The sequence below is a fragment of the Piliocolobus tephrosceles genome, chromosome 4 (assembly GCF_002776525.5).
Source record: "Piliocolobus tephrosceles isolate RC106 chromosome 4, ASM277652v3, whole genome shotgun sequence".
NCBI lineage: Eukaryota > Metazoa > Chordata > Mammalia > Primates > Cercopithecidae > Piliocolobus > Piliocolobus tephrosceles.
The window spans coordinates 120,238,891-120,262,564 of record NC_045437.1 but is presented as its reverse complement, the minus strand read 5'-3'; the positions used below and the strand labels follow the sequence as shown (position 1 = coordinate 120,262,564).

General features: G+C 40.2%; 2 protein-coding genes across 4 annotated transcripts in view; one reads left to right on the top strand and one right to left on the bottom strand.

Annotated features, from left to right (window-relative positions):
* Positions 1-3,069: 3,069 nt before the first annotated feature.
* On the top strand, positions 3,070-10,502 carry C4H5orf58 (chromosome 4 C5orf58 homolog). Of its 2 annotated transcripts, none has more exons than XM_031935467.1 (4): positions 3,070-3,179; positions 4,154-4,226; positions 5,002-5,095; positions 10,229-10,502. In XM_031935467.1, exons 2-4 carry the CDS (start codon positions 4,164-4,166, stop codon positions 10,327-10,329), a joined length of 258 nt encoding a protein of 85 aa, XP_031791327.1. In that variant the 5' UTR covers positions 3,070-3,179; positions 4,154-4,163; the 3' UTR covers positions 10,330-10,502. The 2 variants fall into 2 exon arrangements, with proteins under 2 accessions (XP_031791327.1, XP_023074688.2); XM_023218920.2 differs by having other exon boundaries at positions 3,076-3,179; positions 4,143-4,226.
* Positions 10,503-12,136: 1,634 nt separating this feature from the next.
* Positions 12,137-23,674, bottom strand: part of LCP2 (lymphocyte cytosolic protein 2) — a 50,056-nt gene continuing 38,518 nt past the window's right edge. Inside the window, exons 16-21 of one of the 2 annotated variants that reach the window (XM_026456427.1) lie at positions 22,983-23,112; positions 21,479-21,528; positions 17,716-17,828; positions 17,025-17,102; positions 15,322-15,477; positions 12,137-13,383 (exon numbers count right to left, since the gene is read on the bottom strand). In XM_026456427.1, coding sequence (XP_026312212.1) covers positions 13,261-13,383; positions 15,322-15,477; positions 17,025-17,102; positions 17,716-17,828; positions 21,479-21,528; positions 22,983-23,112 — 650 coding nt within the window. In that variant the 3' untranslated portion in view covers positions 12,137-13,260. The remainder of the gene's footprint in view (positions 13,384-15,321; positions 15,478-17,024; positions 17,103-17,715; positions 17,829-21,478; positions 21,529-22,982; positions 23,113-23,674) is intronic. The other variant, XM_026456428.1, reaches the window with a different exon arrangement.

The window sequence follows — 23,674 nt, the reverse complement described above, 5'->3', positions numbered from 1 at the left end:
CCCAAATTAGTGCACACAGGGGTTGTACAAAGTCAGGTTCAGAAGGGAGTTGATGCTCCAGCAGGGAGCCAGTCCCTAGACACAGAGGCTAGCACTCTTAATTGATAATGAACAGACAGGAGGAAAATGGGAACCCTGAGATCTAGTAGAAGAAGTGAGATAATTTACTCTATTTGTTTTCCTGGAAATGAAGACTTTATGTCAAGAATCTGTAATAAAATTAGCCGAGGTGCACACACACAACTCCATAAAATGCTTGATCACCTTGCTGGTCTGCAGCACCTTTTTCTCTTTATGGGAGCATTTACCAGTTTTTTAATCCTTTTGTTTGATTAACATTAGAATCAATAACTACAACCTGTGTTGTGTTCCAGTATAGTGTTGTATTTGCAAACTTATTAAGGAAGATAGATTTTTTTTTTTAGGACTTTAGCTGTAACCGTCTCTAGCCCTGAGTAGCAAACCATGCTTTTAAGCTTTCATTTTATTAGGGGGGGAAAAAAAAAACCACACAAAGAGACAAAATCTATAGTTATTTAAGGAGAGAAAACACTGCAATAAGTAGTCATCACTGCTCCAAGACAGTTTTATAGAGAGAAATACATTATTAAATCTATCTTTTTCTGAGTTTTTAATCTCTTTTTTTTCCCTTAGAACTCTTATTTAAAAGGAACACAAAGTTGATTTTTCTTTGTGAATAACTAATGGCTTAATGATGATATATTCCAAATAGCAGTAGTTAGATGTATTCATAAGAAGCAGTCAGCATTTCGGATGGATCCAAGACCTTTAGATTCTGCCAAAAATCCTGTGGATTCTAATTCACAGGTAGTAGAGCTATGATAGCTCCTGCAAACACTCAGTGAACTCAAAAATGAGTTCAGTGTGCTTGGGACAACGGGATGCTCCATCCTGCCAACCCTAGTGCCGGTCACTTGATTGTTAGGATTCTCAGTCTTAATGCTATCTCCACCCACCTACCTCTCCTAAACACCTTATTTTCTCCTGCAGTTATCCACAGGGAGTTTCTAAAAGTGAAGAAGTTTTTACTTCTTCATCATCAAAATAAATGAGGGGGAGAAAGGATATATCCTGTAAGCTTTCTGTCAAGCTAGTCTTTTTCTGAAGTTAAGACCCTCCTCCTTTTATTTTCTTCACTCTGTTTTGATGTTAAATTATCCCTCTTTTAAACTTTTATTACACAATGAGGACAGTTCTTTTTGCTTGGTTTTATATTATTAATGTCCTTAGTTTAGGAAATAAATGTTGCTTTACCCTATGTTGGTTCTCCCCATATTTGTATTCCTCTTCTAACTCTTTCAGTCATTCTAATTATATCAAGAAGAAAGTCTTGGTTTGTGCTAGACTGTCTTTAACACTTCTCTAACACTTAACAAGAACCCGTTTTAACAAAAAAGATCAGGCTGCAGAAAACACTGTATCAGGTTGCGAGCATATATACATGATTTAAAATATGCCTTATTTTCACTGTCTTTATTTTTCCAATGACTTTATGAGTTTTGTTTGTTTGTTTGTTTTGAGACGGAGTCTCACTCTGTCGCCTGGGCTAGAGTGCAGTGGCGCGATCTCGGTTCACTGCAACCTCCGCCTCCCGGGTTCAAGCGATTCTCCTGCCTCAGCCTCCCGAGTAGCTGGGATTACAGGCTGCTGTCACTACACCCAGCTAATTTTTTGTATTTTTAGTAGAGACGAGGTTTCACCATGTTGGCTAGGCTGGTCTCGAACTCCTGACCTCGTGATTCACCCGCCTCAGCCTCCCAAAGTGCTGGGATTACAGGCGTGAGCCACCGTGCCTCGCCTGACTTTGTGTTTTATTCTATTTAACATTAGTGATATAAATATTTTTAAGTAGATTTAAATTTTAAAAATAAGTAGATTTAAAATATGAAGGTAATAATATAGCTTCGTATTTTATGAAGCTGGTTATCATTAAAAACCTCTTCACTTTTAGAAACTCCCTGTAGATAACCACAGGAGAAAATAAGGTGTTTAGGAGAAGGTAATAATAATATGAGTGCCATAAGCACAGAATCTTAACAGTGGCCCAGCAGTGAGTACAATTTAGGAACTACTGGTTTAGCCCAACCCTCTCAGATGAGGAAACGGAGACTCAGAATAAGGAAGACATTCTTTTCTAAGATCATACAGCTGATCATCATTAAGCTCTGTTGTCCTCTGTCCCTCCTCATCTAGGTAATTGCATTCGACAACAAATTCTGCAGTGTTAAAGTGAAGGAAATTAGATATAAAATACCCAACAATTGTGATGTGGGCTTTCAGGAAGGTGATGGTTCCAGAGGCTGGTGTGTACTATAGGGGAGGCATAGACACAGCGAAGACTTGTATAGCACCTTGTGCTGAAGGCCTAAACTCCTCGATTTCCCAGAGCACAAAGAAAAATCTTTGGGTCTGCCTCAAAGGTTGCAGTGGTAGAGATTTCCTCTGGAGTCAAGCAAAAGACGGCTTGAATCCCAGCTTCTTGGCTTAGCAAAAAACCACCTTCCATCTCTTTATTCATGCTACTCCTTACTATTATCATTCCTATAAAATGTTATAGGAATAATAATAGCTAACAGTTCTGGGCGCTTGTTATCTGCCAAGCACCTCTGATGCATTATCTCACTTAACTCTCAAACTAATACTGGAAGGCAGTTATTATCGTTCCATACGATAGGTGAGGACATCTGCACTCTGGTTAATCGCTTATCTGCATTTATACAACTAAGCAGATGACAGAATAGGATTCAAACCCAACGGCTTTATTCCAGAGTCCGCACTTAACGCTACCGCTATCTTGTGCAACTTAAATGCAGATAAGGGTCGCAAAGGCCTGGCACATAGCGGGCAGGGAATGTCAGTGTTTTTTCCGCCCAAGTGGCAGCGCGAGTCCGTTGTAACCCGGTATCCAGAACCTTCTCCGTAGGGGCCTTGCCTGGGACTACAACTCCCAGGATGCCGCAGGCGGAGAAGCTGGCCAATCAGGAGGGCGCCTCTTCGCCTTGCTTGTCGACTCCCTGCTCCTGTCAGAACCTCGGTGACGGTTGGCCGGGTTGGTAGTGAAGGTTGTTCTGTCTGGAAGGATCCTAATCTGGTTTGGGAAGGTGAAGACCGCTGAAATTTCCAGGCTGCCCGAGGCTCTATCTTCCACCACCCAACGGGTGGGCAGTGGGCCAGGCTGGCCTCGGAACCTCTCCCTGGGTGTCGGTTGGGCGGAGAAGGGGCGGTTGGCTGGGTGGGCCGGGCGGCTGGTGTCTCTCCATAGGCCGGGGTCGCTCTGAGGGCATTTTACATTGCCCTAATCCTGTCCACTTGGCAAGAAACTTAGCCCCTAAGGTTCATTCCAAATCCTGTGTGGGAGGGCGAGGGCTGTGGAAACTTCCAGGTGCCTCAGACTCCATCTTTAGCCGTTGAGCCGGTGCGCTCACGGCCCCAAGGATGTGGGGGGTCTTCATGGGCGGTTGGGTCGCTGAGGGCTCCAAAGATCTGGGGCTCCTCCCGGGTGTCGGTTGGGCCAAGGAGGAGGCTGGGCTTTCGGAGTAGAACCTGCGGTGCTAACGATGGCTCCGCAGGGCTGAGAGCCTGGGCGGCGTCCTGTGGCCCGGAGATGGCGCTTTAGTGGTATCAGGCCTTGAGTCGGGGCATCCTGGCTTCTGACCCCCCATTCCTTCGGCACCTACAGCCTGGTCTCCGCTTCCCCACTCCCGGTGGATTGCTGTTGGAGCAGCCTCTCCTTTCTGGGTAGTGGCCTGGCCGAGCTCCCTGGGGAGGGCTTGACCCAACCCTGTCCTGCCTCCAGTCGAGTCCCAGCCACATGCTGCTGTGCCCTCACCCCAGCCACCCGCTGGGCACTCGAGGGCCCTGGAGAACCGGACCCCAGAGTGGAGAGAGGCCACTGTCTTGGGCTCTAAAACCATTTAGTTTCTACTTTACTCTTTTTAGAAAACTTTTTCCTCGTTTTTGAAGTTCTTTAATTCCACCACTCCACCCCATGTTAAAATATCATCTTTTTCCTTCCAACTTGACTCTTGGCATGCCTAGGGAAGATAACTGACATCCCGGAGAATAGGGTCTTGGGGATAGATGCAAAGCACATTTTACTAATGTCTGGGAAACAAAATTAGTTCTTTTACAGTGGCTCTGAAATGAGAGAAATTGGAGAAATTCTCCCTGCTCAGGAAAAGGTAGAGGCAAGGACTGACTTAAAGGTTAGTTTGTTTTCATTATTGTGGAGAAGCGGGTTGACCCATAACTGCCTGCCTTTCACACTGCTGGAGTTGTGTATGGTAATTGAAATCAAGGTTTTCAAGTGATTTTGAGAGATTGAACAGCTTAAGACTAGTTTCTAGTGAACCACCTCTCTATGTTTGTATCTGACACAATTGGTTATATACAGGTACTGTATAACATAGTAATGCATTGATTTACACATTTCAGTTAACCAAAATCAAAATGTCTGTTACCCTAACTCCCAAAACCAAACTAGCCATTTGCCATCCTCTTAGTAGATTATAATTGAGTTACCCTCTTAACGAATTATAATCAAATTCTTTTTTGAGTTTCACTGTGTACTTAAATCATATGTGGGCCCTGTTATTCAAAAATAAGTTAGAAAAAGACATGGACTTACATAAAATTAGAGAAGATCTTAACACAAATGCTAAATTGTAAGGTAGTTTGTAAGGGCTGAGACTTTCTGAAAAGGGGACGTATTTATTTCTATTGTAAGCCCTATCTTGTGGATATGGTTTGATTGAGGAATCCTGCAAATTCCAGTTGGAGTTTTCAGTTGGAAAAATATTACAAAACACATTGATGCCTTTTGATGTTAGATTTCTACCATTTATAAAGATTTGTTTCATAATTATTTCTGAAATAATGGATTTATAGAAATACTGAAATTGTAAATATTTTAAATGTAAATTTTAAAAGTACATATAAATACTGATTTATACATTGTTTCTGTTTTTCTTTTAAAATCAGATGAGTAAGAAGAGTGCTAATGATCATAAGCCAAATGTGGACAAAGTAATTAAAAATATTAACACAATTTCTTTGGAGTTGAAGAAGATAAAAGGTAAGTATTGAATCACTAAAATGTTTGCATGTCATTGTTATAAAATAAATGGTAGAGCCAATTTATGTTTCTGCTGGGGTATAAATAAATTTTGCCCACTAATTAGGATTTCTCTATTTCTTAAGAAATGTTTTCAGTGTAAGTGAACTAAATCTCTAAAGATGAATTATGTTTGACTTTGGAGTTAGCAGACCTGAATTCCCATCCCTGACACTAACAAGCTTATCAGGTAGTCTAACCTCTGTAAATTTTACTTCCCTTCCTTCCCTTCAACACACTATTATAAAACTGTGTCACATTCAGCAAAATTCATTGTCTTTATGAATTCTTACTAAGCCCCTAAGGTTCATCCCAAATTAAAAATATAAATTAGATTCTGTGACTTAAAGCTTCTTCATTTCAAACAGATTCCTTTACTAGGATTAGACCTTATAGGTCATGATATTTAGTCGCTCACCTCACAGACATATTCTGTTATTTTATCCCAGGGAAACTTCTGTGATTGAATATTTCTTCTTTTTTTTTTTTTTTTTTGAGATGGAGTCTCACTCAGGCTGGAGTGCAGTGGCACCATCTCAGCTCACTGCAAGCTCTGCCTTCCAGGTTCACGCCATTCTCCTGCCTCAGCCTCCTAAGTAGCTGGGACTACAGGCGCCCGCCACCACACCCAGCTAATTTTTTGTATTTTCAGTAGAGGCGGGGTTTCACCGTGTTAGCCAGGATGGTCTCGATCTCCTGACCTGGTGATCCGCCTGCCTCGGCCTCCAAAAGTTCTGGGATTATAGGCGTGAGCCACTGCACCCGGCCGTGATTGAATATTTCTAGGTATTATCTATCCCTGACCAAACATTTCTTATTCTGGGGAACTTCCTGTCTAACTAGTCAATCCATTCCATTTTAAACAATTCCTTCTCACGGGCTAGCTGAAATCTGTTCTCCTATTGCTTTCACCTGAGAGTCCTGGTTCTAACCATGAAAACTACACTGAATATGTAGTTACTCTTTTTAAAACAACTCTTGGGTATTTAAAGATAGCTTGTGTCGGTTATGAGGCCTACATCTGTAAATAACAAAAAACTAACCTGACTTATACAATAAGGAAAAACAAGAAGATCCAAGGTAGCCCAGCTCTAAAGTTAATTAAGAGGTTTAAAGATTTTGTCAGGGACCAGGCTCTTTCCATGTTTCTGCTCTGTCATGTTCACTCTCTTTATCACTCTTCATGGTCATTACCTTCAGAGGTGGTCATATGTAGACAGTCTCTTTTTATAAGTCTTTTCCCAGATCCCTCCAGCACATTTCCCTTTCATTGGCCAGATTTGCATCATATGCTAATGCTTATAGCAGCCACAGCTAAGGGGACTGGGATTGCCAAGACCAGTTTGGACCAGTCAGAACTTACTGCAGGAGCTGGGGAAAGGAACACCTCAAAAGAAATCAAGCTGTGACACCAAGAAGAAGAGGGCGTGGCCGTTAGTTAGGCACCAAATAGTGAGTGCCTATTATGCTTTTTCCATGTGTTCTCCCTAGGACAGCATTTCCTGGACTTTGATCTGAGAATCCTGCCGTTTCAAGAGATGTTAATAGATGGTGTACAGTAGAACAGAGTCCATGTTCTTATGGCCAAATAAGTTTGGGAAGTGCTTTATGCTATGTATTTCACAAATTTGCAGTGCATATTAAGAAATCTGACTACCTTTAATTCATCATTTCTCAAAACCAGCCTCAACACCACAGTGAAGTTTCTCCCTCTAAAATGTGAATCTGCTGAAAACCCTCACTGACTCACCATTGTCCTTAGGATAAAGTCTAAACATCTTAGAATGGACTATATGACCTGCTCAAATCAGACCCCTCCTTTCCTCTCTAGTCTCTCACTCTGTTCTTCCTGCATGTTCTGTGCTCTAGCCATACTGAACTATTTGCATATCCACAAGTGCTTTTCTGTATCTGCTTCAACACATACTTGTCCTTCTGAAATCCCATTGCTATACTCCATCTCCAACACACCAGGTTAACTACTAGTAGTCAAGGTCACCTACATTGGAAAACTTTTTTTGATCCAGCATGTTATCCTTTCTGCCCTTTGCTATCACCCGTTATACTATTTTATGATTGCATATTTCTTTACTTTTCTTATTCCTGCTCAACCGTAAGCTCCTTACGGGTATTTCTAGTACTTAACACCGTGGCTTGATTGATTAGATTCTTGAAAAATGTTTATTAAATGAATAAATGGTTCTGGATGCTTGAACTCATTTAAAACAGTTAAGCTTTAGATTCCCCCCAAACTCTAATTGTTCTAGTTTGGAGAATAGTCTTTCCTGAAATAAAATGTAATAACTATGAAAGATGTTTTCTTGAGACATTGTATGGTAGGTCAGGCAGTTAGGCTCTGAGGGACCTGTAGAGCTACACTAGGAAGGTAGACTTCTGGTAAATGTAGAGGATTAAATGAACACTGTGCACCCTCACTTCATCCCCTAAATAATAAGGTCAGCAGCCAACCCTTACAGCATTTACCATAATCCAGAACTCTTCTAAGAACTCTGCATAAATGAACTGTCTTCATAATAATTGTATAAGGTAGGAACTGTTGCCATTGGCATTTACAGATGTGTAAATAGATTCAACTTTTTCAAGGTCAAGCAACTAGTCAGTGGTAGACCTGAGATTTAAATTTAACTGATTTTTAAAGAGACAAAAATCCACAAGTAAAGAGATTCCAATAAGAGATAACAAAACAAAAGGCAAATGGAGAAGCAAATAGACAAGTCTGAACCCCAAAGTCTGAAAATCTGAACCCTAAGCTGGCTGGGTAAAGCCAAAAATAGCCCCTATGACTCAATTCATGGTAGCACCAGAATCTTCTGGAAGTAGGGGTGAAGTTTGGATAATAACAGGAGGACTAGTTATATAAGAATTGTAGATCCCTGAGGTCTCTTCTGCCCTCTGCATAGCTGGGCAGCTATCCCTTCACTGTGATAAAAGACTTGAGGTTAAAACAAGGATATCTACCCTGGAGTCACTAGTCATAGGTTGAGGGAAAGTACTATACTGTAAAGAAGGATATTGAAACAAAGTTTACATATCAAATTACAAGACTCCCAGGATTTTTTTTCTTCATTGGGCTACCAAAATACTGGCAGCCAGATTTATACCCTCCAAGTAGATTTTTCTCTCAGGAATCTGACCAGTCTAAGGTAAAAGATCTAAATATACTAATAGCAGAGGTTCTCCCAACAGAATAACCCAGCCATATAATCCCACGTTATTGAGTACCACAGGTGCAGAACTTCCAATTGTCTTTTTAGTGTCACAGTCTTAAATATGGGCAACTAAGACACAACAGATATTTGAGAAGCACATCTTATATAAGAAGCAGAGAAAAAATCAACAGATTCAATAAGGAAGAAACAGAAATAATGAGGGGAGATGAAAACTTCAAGAAATTATTAATATTCAGAGAGAAGAGAAGATAGTGTATCCATGAAAAAGGAACCAGATACTATAAAAAATATTCAGAGAACAAGAAGGAGCTCTTGGAAATTAAAAGTGTGACTGTAGAAATGAAAAACTTGATAGGTTGAAAGGTAAAATGAAGAAATTCCTCTAGAGTGTAAACAAAACAGAGATGGAAAGTGTTGATGCTGGGGAGGAGAAGAATTAGATAAGTGAAGGAAGTCTAATATCCAACAAAGAGTGTTAGAAAGAGAGAACATAGACAATGAATGAAGGGCAATTCATTAAAGAAATAGAGAAAATTTTCCAGGGCTGAAGGGCATGAGTTTCTACAATGAGAGAGTCCACCACAGTGGATGAAAATAAGATTATACCAAGGCAGAGTGTTGTGAAATTTCAGTCTACTGAGAGAACAAAAAGATCTGTAAAGCTTCTGAAAACAAAACAATCATTTGAAAGTTCTCATATGACTCCAGCTTCATTGGAACCTAGAAAACAATGCAGCAGTGCCTTTGGAAATCTGAAAAAATATGATTTCCAATCTAGATTTCCATAGCGAGTCAACCTTCTAATTAAGGATTAGTGTAGAGAAATTTTCAGACATATAATTTTATTCCAATAGTTACTGAGCCTATGTGTCACCAAACAAAGGAACAGATCAAAAAGAGACACAGGAATTTGGGGAAAAGGGCACTCCACAGAATGGAGGGATAAAAGGAGTCTCAAGGATATTGGTGAAGGGAGTTCCCAAGATACCAACTGTACAGCAGTGCTAATAAGCAATCAGTTCAGATTGGAGCAAATCAGAAGGCTCCAGGAGAGGAGAGATGTTTAACAATAGCATAGCTAAGGTGTTGAATAACCCAAGAGCAAATTTACTCAATTGGGGGACATTTAGGATATATTTCTGATAATGCAGCAATGAAAAAACACATTTATTAACTGGTGGGTTGCATGCAGGAAGGAAAATGTCATATGACAAGACTCAGCTGTGAAGAGTATTTGTATAATTAACATTTAAACATTATATTGAGCTAAGCAAAAATTTTTCCTGAAGTATATTGGGAGAGAAGAGGGTGTGTGAAAGACCTGTCTCTTAATCTTCTGTGTCAGAGGCAGGTAGCACTGAAAATTAAAAAAAAAAAAATCGCAAAAAATTTAGAGATAGGGAGGTAAACACTATCGCACCCCTCCCCCCAATAACGATACTCAAAACAGACACACTGAAATGACCAAAGCAACAAAAACAAAATGAGCTTAAAAAACAAACAAACAAACAAATTGAAATCGGTTGCCTCTGGGAGATTGGAACTGCAGTTTTTTGTAACATGCCTTAGACTTATCTGATGCTTGGTACTATATGCATGTATAACATAGGTAAAAATAAGTTAAAACCATATAAATCAAATTTGTATAAATCAAGTTGCAGTTTAGTAATATAGCTGAGAAGTTGGGCTAAAGAGCACACTTTTAGTAAGTTTTTATGTCATGCTTATTTTCTAATACATAAATCTTATTTTAAGTCAGAATGGGACACACTTAAATTGTGGTTTGATCACTAATCACGGGAAAAACTAAATTAGGAACTAGGAAGAAATAGCTACTTAAAGCAATAGTAGTTTTTTTATGACATATGTGCTACAATATAATATCTCCTGTTTTGTTTTACAGAGCTCTCCCAGTTACTGCTTTGTGACCTTATCCTACATTTTAATCATCCCATCAAGACTGAGAACTTAACAGAAGCAGAAAGAAAACAACCCCCTCTTTGAAGAGTCTAAAATATCAGATATATCCCTTGTTTCTAACAGTTTTTCTGCTGATTTCTTATTTGTTATGAGTTTCTGTTTTTATTGTTGAAGTAACAAATATTTGGGAGAGTTGAGTTTACTAATTTGTATATGTATAATTTAAAACAAAATAAAAATAATGTTGTAAACAAGCAGTTCATGTTCTTGAAGGCTGTTGAATGTTTTGAAGAATGGCTTAACTTACTTCAGTAATGGCAAGCGTATGACATAGGAAATTGTCCGTGGGTCACTGCTTATCCTTTAGCTTATGCTTGATTTTGGCTCAGGTTGAAAGAGAGCTACTAAATTATTAATTGGTGGTATGAGTTCATATTAGTCAGAACTCTCCTGGTAGTGGACGCCAAGCACAATTCAACCAGCTGAAGCATTTATTGAGTCATGTGACTTGGAAGCCCATGGTTGGAATAGATTTCAGGGATCCCACTAATTTGTTTATCCTTTTACTGTGTTTTTGTATGTTGGCTTCATTCTCTTCTATTGTAGACTGGTTCTTCCAGATAATTGGTAAATGGGAATAGTTGCAGGGCAGCAGGCAGCTCCAAGTGTACAGCATTGCCTTTTGGGAACCCCAGATAAAAGAGAGATCTTAGCTGGGCGCAGCGGCTCACGCCTATAATCCCAGCGCTTTGGGAGGCCGAGGTGGGTGGACCACAAGGTCAGGGGTTCAAGACCTGCCTGACCAGCATGGTGAAACCCCGTCTTTACTAAAAATACAAAAATTAGCTGGGCATGGTGGCAGGCTCCTGTAGTCCCAGCTACTCAGGAGGCTGAGGCAGGAGAATTGCTTAAACCTGGGAGGCGGAGGTTGCAATGAGCCAAGATCATGCCACTGCACTCCAGCCTGGGTGACAGAGCGAGACTCCATCTCAAAAAAAAAAAAAAAAAAGAGATCTTGCCTCAGGCTTCATGCTTAACATTTCAGAGAGTGACCCTGACTGACCCAGCTTTAGTAAGCTATTTATCACTGAGCAGAGTTCTGAGCACCTGTGATTGATGCACCTGGGGTCGTATACAGGCCTGTGGCCAAAAGAGGCAAGGCCCGGCAAAAAGGAGTTGCCAGTGCTTGAACAGAGAGAGAATGCTAGTCATGAAAACACTAGCTTCCCAATACTGATTTCAGTCATAGCCGTGGAATAAAACATCTTAATCCTAATAGCCCTTTCCACTAAGAAACTTAAAATGAGCTTTGGTTTGTTTTATAAACATGATTCACTACCAAATAGTTGCTTTGAAATCTATCAGGTCCTTCATTTTAGATATTTTTGAATCATAAGGATAGAATACGGTGAAGCAAGACAAGTTGAGCTTACTCGATACTAGAACCTGTGGTGTATGCTATCCTTATTACCTTGCACCTAGCTCACTTGTTTACCACAGAAGAGCCACTAAGTAAATACTTGCGAAATAGCCTGTTGTATAGACATGTAAATGAATGCAGAGTTTTCAGCCTTAGAACTCCCAAGTTTTGGACCCTAACTGAGAACTTCTGGTTATTAAGGATGAGATTTTGTGAAACAACATTTTTACCAGTTAAAAATCTCTACATTCCGCATACTCCTTATCTTAACATATCATCAGTTTTAAAATGGTGACTTCTTAGATTCCTTCCAATACCCCTTTTATTAGCTCATGAAAATGAAGATGCAAGATACTCTTTTCCATTTCGAAAACTTGCAGATTAAGCAGAGATGCCAAAAATTGTTGCTAATAAAAGTTGTGCAATAACAACCAAGGTCCCAAAGGGAAAAACTTGAAGAACAACTGATTGTCACTATTTGGCTGAATACCAGTTTTTTAATCTGGCTGAATGCCTATATTTTTTGTTAAGTGAGATTTGTAAACTGAAGGAAAGAGTTTAATTACTTCAAAGCACTTATACAGCCTGTTTGGGAAGGATGAGGAGAAGGGACTTTATGGCAGAGCTGTCAGGGGGATAACAAGAGATAGAAGAGCCATATCTAATAAGAAAGTCTGATCAAATTTATCTAAAGTGTTGCTCCCTCATCCTCCCAGGGAGCCTTTGGTAAAATCTATGTCCCTGGGCAATGCTTTTGGGGTTGAGAGAAGGTTGGTGGGGAGGTGTAATGGTCGGTGTGGGTGTGGAGATGTGAAGAAACGCCAATTTAACCCCGGATGTATTCATTAAACATACACCATGATACACCAAAGTCTCATCCCTAAATTTAAAATATTTTGGTATTTGTAGTTTAAATTTTCTTTAAGACAAAAATATAACAGTATGGACTAAAAGTCAATAAAGTTGTTTTAGGAAACCAAAAAAGTAAAGCAAAAGACTATTTTAATCCCAGAAGTTATCTCAACATGCATTTATCTTTTCATAAAAAATTACATAAAAATCCCCCCAGGAAAAAAATACCAAATAAGTAAGAGTGAAATTATATTTTTGAAGCCTCTTAAATTATTGCTGCTGAGAAAATGAGGTTTAGTAATTTTCAAATTACATGTATAAAACTAATGAATGCCTCTGACTGACAGAGGTTTGGCTGTAAAAAATTCAGTTTTATGTGATACCAATAACTATTACTGTTTCAGTGTTTTAAAATGTGCCCCAAATTGATTCCGTAGCTGTGTAAACTACTGTATTTTGAAATGGGCATTAAAAAAACTTTTAAAAAATGAATTATTACAGTGCACTACTAAACTTCAAGTGTGAACATGACTTATGCACTTTACAAACATTGAAGAAGAATAAATAAATTACGGGATATTTGACAGTCTTCATTTCAAACACTGTTTTTAAAGGGAAGGATAAAACCCTTGTGTTCATGGGGAGGGGTTCAGTTCAGTCCTAAGTATCCGTTGACCAAGGCTGGTTGATCTCGTGTTGGCAACAGAGGCAGGAGGATGGTTCATTTGCTCGGCTATAACTTGCTATGGGTACCCTGCTGCATACGTTAATGTGCACTGGTATCTGGAACCTCGGTTTTTCCCATCAATGAGCAGAAGTGGCATTTTCCTGAAGTAGTCAATAATATCTGACACAGACAGAAAGTCCTGAAAGAGTCAAGATAGGGAGATGAGTCAACATTTGAATGAAAAGCAGGAACTTCACCTTCAGTTTTTTATCTGCATAATATATCCTGCCTCTTCAAGTGATGAGGATTATGGGGAAAAATGTAAATGTGGCAATTAGTTTAGTGATTTCTGCTATAGAACTCTGAAAAAAAATTTCCCATAAACATCCAACAAACCATAGATAAAAGATAAAATATGAGCCGGGTGCGGTGATTCACGCTGGTAATCCCAGCACTTTGGGAGGCCGAGGCGAGTGCATCACCTGTGGTCAGGAGTTTGAGACAAGCCTGACCAACATGGTGAAACCCTGTCTCTACTAGAAAATACAAAAATATTAGCTGGGCTTGCTGGCGTGTGCCTGTAATCCCAGCTGCTTGGGAGGCTGAGGCAGGAGAATTGCTTGAACCTGGGAGGCAGAGGTTGCAGTGAGCCAAAATTGCACCACTGCAGCACTCCAGGCTGGGTGACAAGAAGGAAACTTCATCTCAAAAAAAAAAAAAAGATAAAATATGTGCATGTGTGTGTGTGTGTGTATATATATATATATGTGTGTGTGTGTATATATATATATGTGTGTATATATATATATATGTAATTTGAAACGCACATATTTTTAACTTCATATGAAGGGTAATGTACATAGTCATGATTATGATATTCTTGCCTCGGGTTGCTCTGTTTTTGGTTTTGATTTTGGTTTCTGTATCTCTGTTTCACCCCCAGTCATTAATAGTGTTAGGAAGTATAAGGACTCAGGAGGTCAGACACAGTTCATGGTGTCTAGAGGTGGGATATGCAGCATGGCACAGGAGTTCCTTCCTGATCTCTCTGCTGTGTCCTCACTGCCACCTTCACACTCATAAGGGCTCAGCAGGCAAGTCTTTGCAGCCATAGCCTGGATCTCCCCAGCCTTGATTGCTTGCTAGAGAGGGAGAAGCCTAATTCATTTTTCTAGACATGGGTCACAACTCACCTAGGAACACTAACAGGATAATGCACTTATTTTAAGACTAATCTGCTAGGTGCCTCCCTCCATGGGAGCTGCCATGAGTGGTTGGCCTGAACTTGTGTGTTTCCACATTGTACCAGGATACATCTTGAAGAGCACATACCTCTGCTTCTATAGGGTCTGTGCAGCTCTATCCACTGCCAACCAGTGATTCAAACATTTGACCACAAGTATGCATTTCTTTTCTATTCATTATCATTATCATAACAGAAGTATGTGAAGCAGAAGTTATGGGTAAGCTGTTTCTCATTCTGGACATGTTTGATTCAGCTGATCCTCCTCTTGGAACTTTGAACTTAGAATTTATTTGGGGCATTACCTTCAGTTGTTAGTTTCCTTTGCAAAAAACTAGCCCTGAGGGTTTTTTTCCATCAGTTCTGATTATCACTCAAAAAGTGACTGGCATGAGAATCTAAACCTTGGCCTAACAGAGGAGAATTTATTTGGCAATCTGGCCATCTTCACAAGGCCAAAGCTCCATTTTGTTAAGAAATGAGCCAAGTATTTGAATAATCACCCCAGCAAATATTCTAATTTTTCCTCTTTTCCAGGTGGTGTCAACTTAAAATGCAACCTACATTAAAATTATGTCACAGAGGTGAATAATAGCAGGAACTTGCCTTTGACACCATCTAAATAGGTTTTTTTAAGTTAACATACTTTTTCTTGCTTTTGAAAATTATACATGTGATTATTTGGAATAAAAGATATATAAGAAAGAATCCTATGGCAGAAGTAACCATTGCAAAGATTTTGCTTTATTTCTTTTCCCATAAATGAAGGGCTTCACTAATGTGATTTAATTCTAAATTTGCTATACAGCATGGACTCCCAAAGATTGCTCCATGAAGGCATGCAGAGTGGCATAAAAAAGACTTTGGGAAAATGTTGAAATTTGAAATCCTTACCTCTTTCCCTCGGAGTCCAGTTCCCAACAAGTAAACTTGACTTTCCTTCTGATAACGGATCTGGATGTTGTAAACTTTATCTTTGTACAACACCATGAGGACATATGGATTGGTTATTGTTTTTTTAGAGCTGTCTCTAACCAGAAATGTGCCATCCTAAAAAGATAAATTCCTGTTATTATGGGCGCAGTAAAAGTCAATATTTTTGTTGCTTGCAAGAATGGTAGACAAGCCTCCAGGGATCTGACAAACATGTCAGTTGCACTTTGCAGCTTCTTGAGTGCAAAACCTGTCATTCAATGAACATTCAGTTCTCCAAACAGCTACAGATCCCATGTGTCATGAGTTATTTTGTTATTAAGAAAGGCAACAGAGATTGTATCAGAGAAATTTCGAAGTCAATCTTGTTAAAGTCTCTTATAAACATGGAATCTTTTGTTCAGTAATAAATAATGGGTGGTTGAGTGGATAAAAGGCCAGGAGAAATAAAAAACTTTATTGGTTAACTCAAGATATATCTTCCTACTATTCCTGTGAGTTAATTCCCTAACCTTTCTCTTCCACATCCAAAGTCAGAAAAGACCCAAATGCCACGAAATTCACCCTTCTTAAAACCTTGTGATCCCTAGTCTTTCTTTCATCAGACACTTGAACAAAATTGAATGCAGATGTTCTCTTTTCTTTTCTTTTTTTCTGATATTTGCTAAACTACTATTTTGATTGTCCTGTACTTTAAATTTCCATTCAATAAATTATTGCTACATAATATTAATGCTAGAAAGATCTAATATTAAAATAGAATTAATTGGTAAGGACTCCTTTAAACTACTCCCTTCTCCTCATACCAAATCAGGATAGCTTTAAATAGCCATGAGTTGGCAACAATGGCTTTCCTTTGTTCCTTTTATTGCAAGTTAATTGAGCCTGTCAGAACATCTCTGCTAAACAAACATACTTCTGGATCAGTGATTCACAGTCTTGGCTTCAAATCAGAATTACCTGGGAAGTTTTGAAGACTCCCAGAGCTGACACAACACCCCAGAATGATTAGAATCTCAAGGCGAGACTCAGGAATTGGGATTTTTCAAAAGTTCTCCAGGTGATTTAAATGTGCAGCTACTACTGAGAACTACTGTTGTGGAGTTTAAATGTGAAAGATGAAAGAGTTTTGCTTTCCCATTTCTGATAAATAAATTTAAGGTAAAGTTTCAGCACTGGCTACGGGAAATATGTTCAAGACTTTATGTATTAAAGGACTAGCTAGAAACATCTAGGGCAAAAAGCAAAAAGTTGCTGCTGTCTCTTTAATATCGGTCCTTTCACATCAACAAGGATGGCACGTCTGTGTTAAGAGGACGATAGAACTGGTACAATGTTGGAATTCTGGGGGAGAGAGAGTCTCCTTCTGACACCATGTGATTCGTATGACAAGACAAACTCTTCCATTAATAAAATCTCCTAAGATTCTGCCAGCCAAATGACTGCCTTGAGATTCTTCTGCCAGCCTCATGATTCCCGAGCCTAGGAATCCCTGCTATGGGTGCTGGTAGTTGTGAAGCTAGCACTAATGGGTCTCCTTGGTATCACAGTTAGCAACAGCACCTAGCAGAATTACTAGCCTGTAATGGGTACTCAGGACAAGTCAGTTCCCTTCTCTGCCATTAATATTTATAACTATGTTAAAATAAACTATAGCACAATACCTGGTTTATCTTTCTAAGAGCAGCTTCCGCCTCTGGTCGGGTAATATAAGATACGTACCACTCTTCATTTAATGAATTCTGAAAATGTAAATTTTTAGAAACTGAATAAATTTTACAGTTACAGATGTAAGTGAAAAGAAAAGCCTCTGAGTAATCATTTCCATAAATCACCACCTCAATTCCAGGAGGTTTGAAACATTTGTTTTCTTAATTTGCATTCAGAGTCATTTAGCTGAGGCTAAATAGAAGACATTTTGTGTGAACTGCTTTTTATCATGACGCTGGTTGCAAAAATACCTGTGAATAAGTGTTCCTTACAGTATGGAACCTCTAATCAGGAAAGATGGAGATACAGTAATTTCTTCAGTTTAGTATAATAACCTACTTGAGAAAAAAAACTGGTTTATCGAGCAGTTAAGTGACGAATCAAGGTCATAAACATAAAAAACAGGATTACTTTCCGTGCTGTTTAATGCAAAACACACGTTTGCCATTGAAAGAGTCTGAAAGAATGCCAAGGAAAAAGAACATATTGCTCATCTGGATCTTCTCCTTTAACTTTTTTTTCCGAATAAATAAAATAAAACAAATGGAAGATAAAAGTATAGAAGAACATTCAATGGGAGTTTCTGGTGATTCTTTTACCAGGGAAAAAGCAAACAAACAAAAATAAAACCATGTGCTCTCTTACCTCTTCTTCCGCGGGGGATGGGGGCCGAGGTTTGTTTGGAAGTGGCAAGGGGAAGTTTCTGCCTTCGGCTCTGATAGGTGGTCTGTTGCTAGGGCCTTCAAAAGTATAGAGTTCTGAAAGTTAATGTACTGTAAGCTATTACTTACTGCTATCAAAACACATTCCCCCCCTCAAAAAAAAAAAAAAAAATACCCTTGCGATTGGTCCTACAGTTAGCATTTTAAGAAATCCGGGCTTCAAAAATAATTTTCTTCTGTTTGAAACCATGGGAGCTACTCAGGCATTATTCTGTAATCATGCCAGTAAAACTTTGAGAAGAGAACCTCAGCTTTGAGTGATTTTCTAAATGTGCATGTTACATAATATAAAGTGACTAGATCCCTTTACTAAAAAGTTCACAATTGTTTTAATGAGTGTGAACATAAAATGAGTGCTCAAGAGACATATCTTTCATAGATTCTTATAATCTCAGCATAGGCAGAATGGATTCCCAACAGCTGATGTAGGGACAGGCAGTAATGAAGATAATTACGTTCTTAATGTTTCCACAAAAAGAAATGTAAGTGACCCAAGAGAAGATGAAATTACCTTGAGAATATTGCTAGCTTTTAGAATCAAAGATTGCTACCTGCTGTTCTAACTAAACAGGTAGAACTGTTCAACTCACATAGAAGGCTCTACAGATCAGGAAGTTTGTGTTGGGCACCTATTAATTTCCCAGCGCTTATGTCTCATCTTCTCTAAAACTCTTTTTTCTCATTTACAATTCCTTGAAACTTTAGGAGAAAGTTTCCGAATCTCAGGAAAGGTTTAGTTGTGTTTATTGCGGTTGCCCAGGGTATTTTCTGTGTGCCAGGCTGTGGTTAAAGACAGAAAAATTCTGTGAGTCGAATGTTCTCTTAATTATTCATCCATCATTCATTCATACCTTCAACAAATATGTATTCAGTACAACTCTGTCCAGATCTTGAGTAAGGTACTGTGTGTACATTTTTTTAATCCTCACAGCAACATTACAAGGTAGGTATTGTCTTCATTTTGCATATGGGGAAATACAGGCTCAGAGGCTAAGCAAATCATGTACTATCAGTGGCAAAGCCAAAACTTAAACCTGCGGTTACCAAATGTTACTGTCCATGAGTCAGAATCACTGGTCGACTTTCAAGCACCTAGGGCCCAGAAATCTGCATGTTAGCAAGTACTTCTGATGGTTCTACACCAGGAATTGTCACTATGCCTACCTTGTTACACCACTGAGGAGAGGAGAGTCACCTGGAAGGGCTAAAGCCTCCTGAGCCATATCGTCAAGATTATTTATGATGGTCCTTTCTTGTTTCTAAACAAGTCTCCTGAGCCATATCACCAGGATTATTTAAGATGCTCCTTCCCTGTTTCTAAACAAGCTGGCCCACAGCTGCCAGTACCTTCCTTCTTCAAGTTCCCAGTGCCTAGACAGACCTTCCCCATCCCACCTTTTTTGTAGTCGAACACTTGCACTTTCATAATGCTTGTTGAATTAATGAAACCTAACAATACAGGAGAGTAACAGAACCAAGGCCTGCATTGCATGGCTGTTCTACAGTTAAGAAATGATTCTTTTTCTGCCTCTGCACCTGCAGGTCAGCATCATAGAGTTATAAATCACAACAGAGAAGCACATACACTGTTTTATTGTAGTCACCTACCACCCTTAATATCTAGACTCTGAAGGGAGTCGTCACAGATTTTTGGACAATACAATACATAACTTTGACCCTTCTGATGTTGGAGCAACCAGTAGAGAAAACCGAGGACCAGGTGTCCTGGCAGTCTTAGGGGAAAAGGGATCAATTTGGATGAAGCTAATGTTCCAAAAATAATTAACTATTTGCATTAATAAGCTCCATCTCAGACTCATAAAACTGGAGATCTGTGGAACTTGCTTTGGAAAATACTGCTGTGATGTGTCTGGAACTCAGAGGGCTACAGAGGCAAGAAGGTAACACAAATGTGTGTTTGCAAAACACAGTGAGTTTTGGGGATTGTGAAAAATTAGGGGTTGGATGGGAAACTGTGAAAATCATGTGGTGAACGTGGACACCATAACCTCAAATGCTTAGAAACCGTTGAAAACTTAGTGGGTGCCACTGGTGTCAGCAGTGGGATCTTGCCCCTCTATGGAATGATGCATCCAACTGAATACCTCAGATGTGCTCTTGATTCTCAGGCTGTCAATTCAAATTTACTAATACAGTTTTCTACTGAATGCACACTGGCCCATGCACACACTGTACACGGAACATGACTGCAAAAAAAAGTTGTTTTTTTTTGTTGTTGTTGAGACGGAGTCTTGCTCCGTCTCCCAGGCTGGAGTACAGTGGCGCAATCTCGGCTCACTGCAATCTCCGCCTCCTGGGTTCATGCCATTCTCCTGCCTCAGTCTCCCGGGCAGCTGGGACTACAGGTGCCCACCACCACTCCCGGCTAATTTTTTGTATTTTTAGTAGAGAGGGGTTTCACCGCGTTAGCCAGGATGGTCTTGATCTCTCGACCTCGTGATCCACCCACCTCGGCCTCCCAAAGTGCTGGGATTACAGGCATGCACCACTGTGCCTGGCCAAAAAGTGTTTTTTTGTTGTTGTTGTTCTTCACAGCATTTTTTTTAAAATTTAAGACGACACTAAAACATTAAATAATTTCACTTTTCTTGAGAACAAATTGGAAAATCTGGCAATGCTAAGCCAGTTTCCTGGAATGGTAAATATCTACTTACTAGAGCTGGGTAACTTTCCACAGTCATTTGATGCTCATTCAACAAGCATTTTTAAAGTGTCTACCAAGTGCCTGTCACTTGCAAGTCTTTAAGGATAGAAAACACAAATTAGTCCTGCCCCGGCCTTTCAAAGTGGTCCATGAACCAGCAGTCACAGTGTCGCATGGAATATGTTAGAAATTCAGGAACTCAGGCCTCATCCCAGACCTCCTGAAGTAGAATCTGTAATCCTGGGTGATATGTATGCATGTTCAAGTTGCAGAACACCCTATGCGAATACTTATCATGGACATCCAGAGGTGGTATTACTAAAAACACAGGTCCCTGACTTCACTCCAGACTTACTGAATCAGAATCTGTGAAGTTAAGTTCTCTTAGTCTGTATTTTGAACACGCTCCCAACTCACAACTGTGGACAGATTAATCATGGAAATCTAAAACTGCGGAGAAAGCCAAGCACGATTCTGAGGTCTGTAGGGAAATAGCAGCCGGAGGGGTAGTTCTGCATGGGAAGATTGGGGATGAGGCCTGGCTTCCTGGTGAGGTGTGTGTAGGTGTGTTCATGTGTGTATGTGTGTATGCATGTGTGTGCATGTATTGTGTATGTGTGTGTATACCTGTGTGTACATGTATATATGTGTATGTGTGTATGCATGTGTGTGCATGTATATGTGCATGTGTGTATGGGCGTGTATATGTATACGTGTGTGTATATATGTGTGTATACGTGTGTGTACATGTATATGTGTGTATGCGTGTGTGTGCATGTATATGTGCATGTGTGTATGGGCGTGTATATGTATACATGTGTGTGTGTGTTGTGTTTTAGGTACTATCCTATCAGTCTGACAGCCCTTGGCACATGGCAGACACTGAATTAAACGTTGAATGAGGAAATCAGATGCTTTTTGGAAACAACAAAACCCTTGTCAAAAGCTTTTGGGACAGGTTAGGGATACACTCATAAAGGCGTGATGGCTGAAGCAGGTCACAAAAGCCCAGGGTACAAACCTTGAGAGAAGTATGGCGGCAGGGAGGCACTCTGTGGAAAACTGCTGTTACTGAAGAGACAGAAAAAGAACAAAATTTATTTGGATTGGGGTGATGGGGCCAGATAGGGGAGCTTGGTTAGGGAAGCCAGACTGTAAAAGCTTCTTGATCTAGTATCACTTCCCCTGCTGCCCCCAAAACCATGGGGGCTGGGCACAGGGACAGAACTTCACTACATCCCACTGTGGACCATGCCAAAGTCTAACAAGTTTTATAAAGTAGAACAGCAACAACATTCAACTGTGTAAAGGGCACTTAAAAGTTACTTTAAACATTGGCTGCAACTTGAGCTCTTTGAGTTGGGAGAATACAGCAGTCCTCTTCTAAGAGGACTTTCCTTTTGCTAGGAAATTATATTAATAGGCATGTCTTTGGTGAGCAGTGAATCCCCAGGCTTAGGGTCTGCAAGGAGAGAGCAGGCCAGATGAGAAGGGAAGTGCATGCTATGTGGGCTCTGCAGCAGAGGGTGATAGTATTTGCAGGGCTGAGGTCGGGAAGCGGGCCCGGCGGGGGGGTGGGGGGGGGGCTGAAATGCTGTCTGTTCCCTCCACGCTGAGCAGCAACTCCTGCACCCATCAGTCCAAGCCTTTGGGAAAAGCCTGCTCTGCACAGCAACCTTGTGCAAGTGGGATTTTGTGCGAATGAAGGATGGGGTTCGGGCTAGCGAGGAGGAAAGCGGCAGGAGAGTCAGCAGACAGGGCAGCAGAGGCCAGGGGGAAGAGAGAGAAGAGCAGTGGAAACTCAGGGGCAGAGGGTCCCAGGGCAGAGGAAATATTGCGAGAATCCTGCTAGGAGTTGGCAGGGGTGGATGAGTCTTGTGTGTGGTTGAGTTTTCTACAATTTTAGAGAAGGGTCTTGACTTCTCTCCTTGAATATTAAGAGAGAAGGTGAGCCCACAGGGCTGGAGGACTTGGGGAACACCACAGGCTGTCCCTGGGCTTGTCTGGGGATAATGACTGGGCCTTTCTCCTGTTCATGCCTCTGCCCCTGGGCAGCCTCATACCAGCCCTGAGAAACACAGCTGCTACTGAGAAAACAGGGGGACAGAGACTGCAATGAATTCTTAGCACCAGCCAAGCACAAGGCGCATTTTCTCAGTCTCCCCAGCCAAGATGCAGATGAACTTCAAGTACTTAGACCAACTGGGTTTCTTAATCCTTGTTGTTTCTTTGAACTCATAAAGTGAAAATATTCTTTGTTTTCTACCAAAAGGCCCACTCTCTCTGGAGATCAAGGAGGAAGTCAATTCCTCACCCCTCTCATCTCAAGCGAGACTCAGAGGACACTGGTGGATTAACACGCCCTTCTAAATGCTCAGCTTGGTTTTATGTCTTAAGACCCAAAATGTTCAGACCCTACTATCAACCTGATCATTTCCTTCTTTCTCAATCCACCTGGCATTACTTCAGTACTGGATGGACCTAAACATTATATTCAGCTAGAATTTCACGACAGAGCCACAAACCTTTCTGAGAATGCTCCATGCATGTGAGAGGACGGGAGAGAGTTCATAGGGCTTGGCTTAGCAGATCTCGAAGGGAAAGTGTTGGAGCTCATAGGAAGTAGTGCTGGCTGGGGCAAAGGCCTCTGATGCACTGTGCAGAGGTAGAAAACAATGAATGAGATTGTCAGGCCCCAGCTCTCACTAAGAAACATTCCGTAACTGCCCCCAGTTAGAAACAGCTAGTATACAGAGGACACAAAAATCCAGCAGATCAGATGCAATTAGGCAGTAGTAGGATGGAACCTCGCTTTCAAGGTGTTTCTAGATGACTTAACTACCACAGAATCCATTTACAAAGGGGTGCAGATCTAGATAATACTCTAAAATACACATTTATTTTGTTTTTCACTTTTGAAATGTTAACTTGGCAGAAAATTGTCAGCTGGAAACCTTATAAATTTCAGAAGTGATTTACAAGTTTTGTTTTATAAAAGTCAAAATGTTATGCTGTCTCATTCATTGGCAGTTACTGATTCTTTACCCAAGCATGTTAGAAGACATAAATGTGAGAAATTTTTCCATCAACTCATGCATGCAATTTTACATTTTCTGATACGATTAAGTAATCTGCATTGTTACACATGAATTTCGTCTTCTTTGGTAATCCAACCAAGTAATTCCATTTTACCATAGTTATGCGCTATGCCAATTGA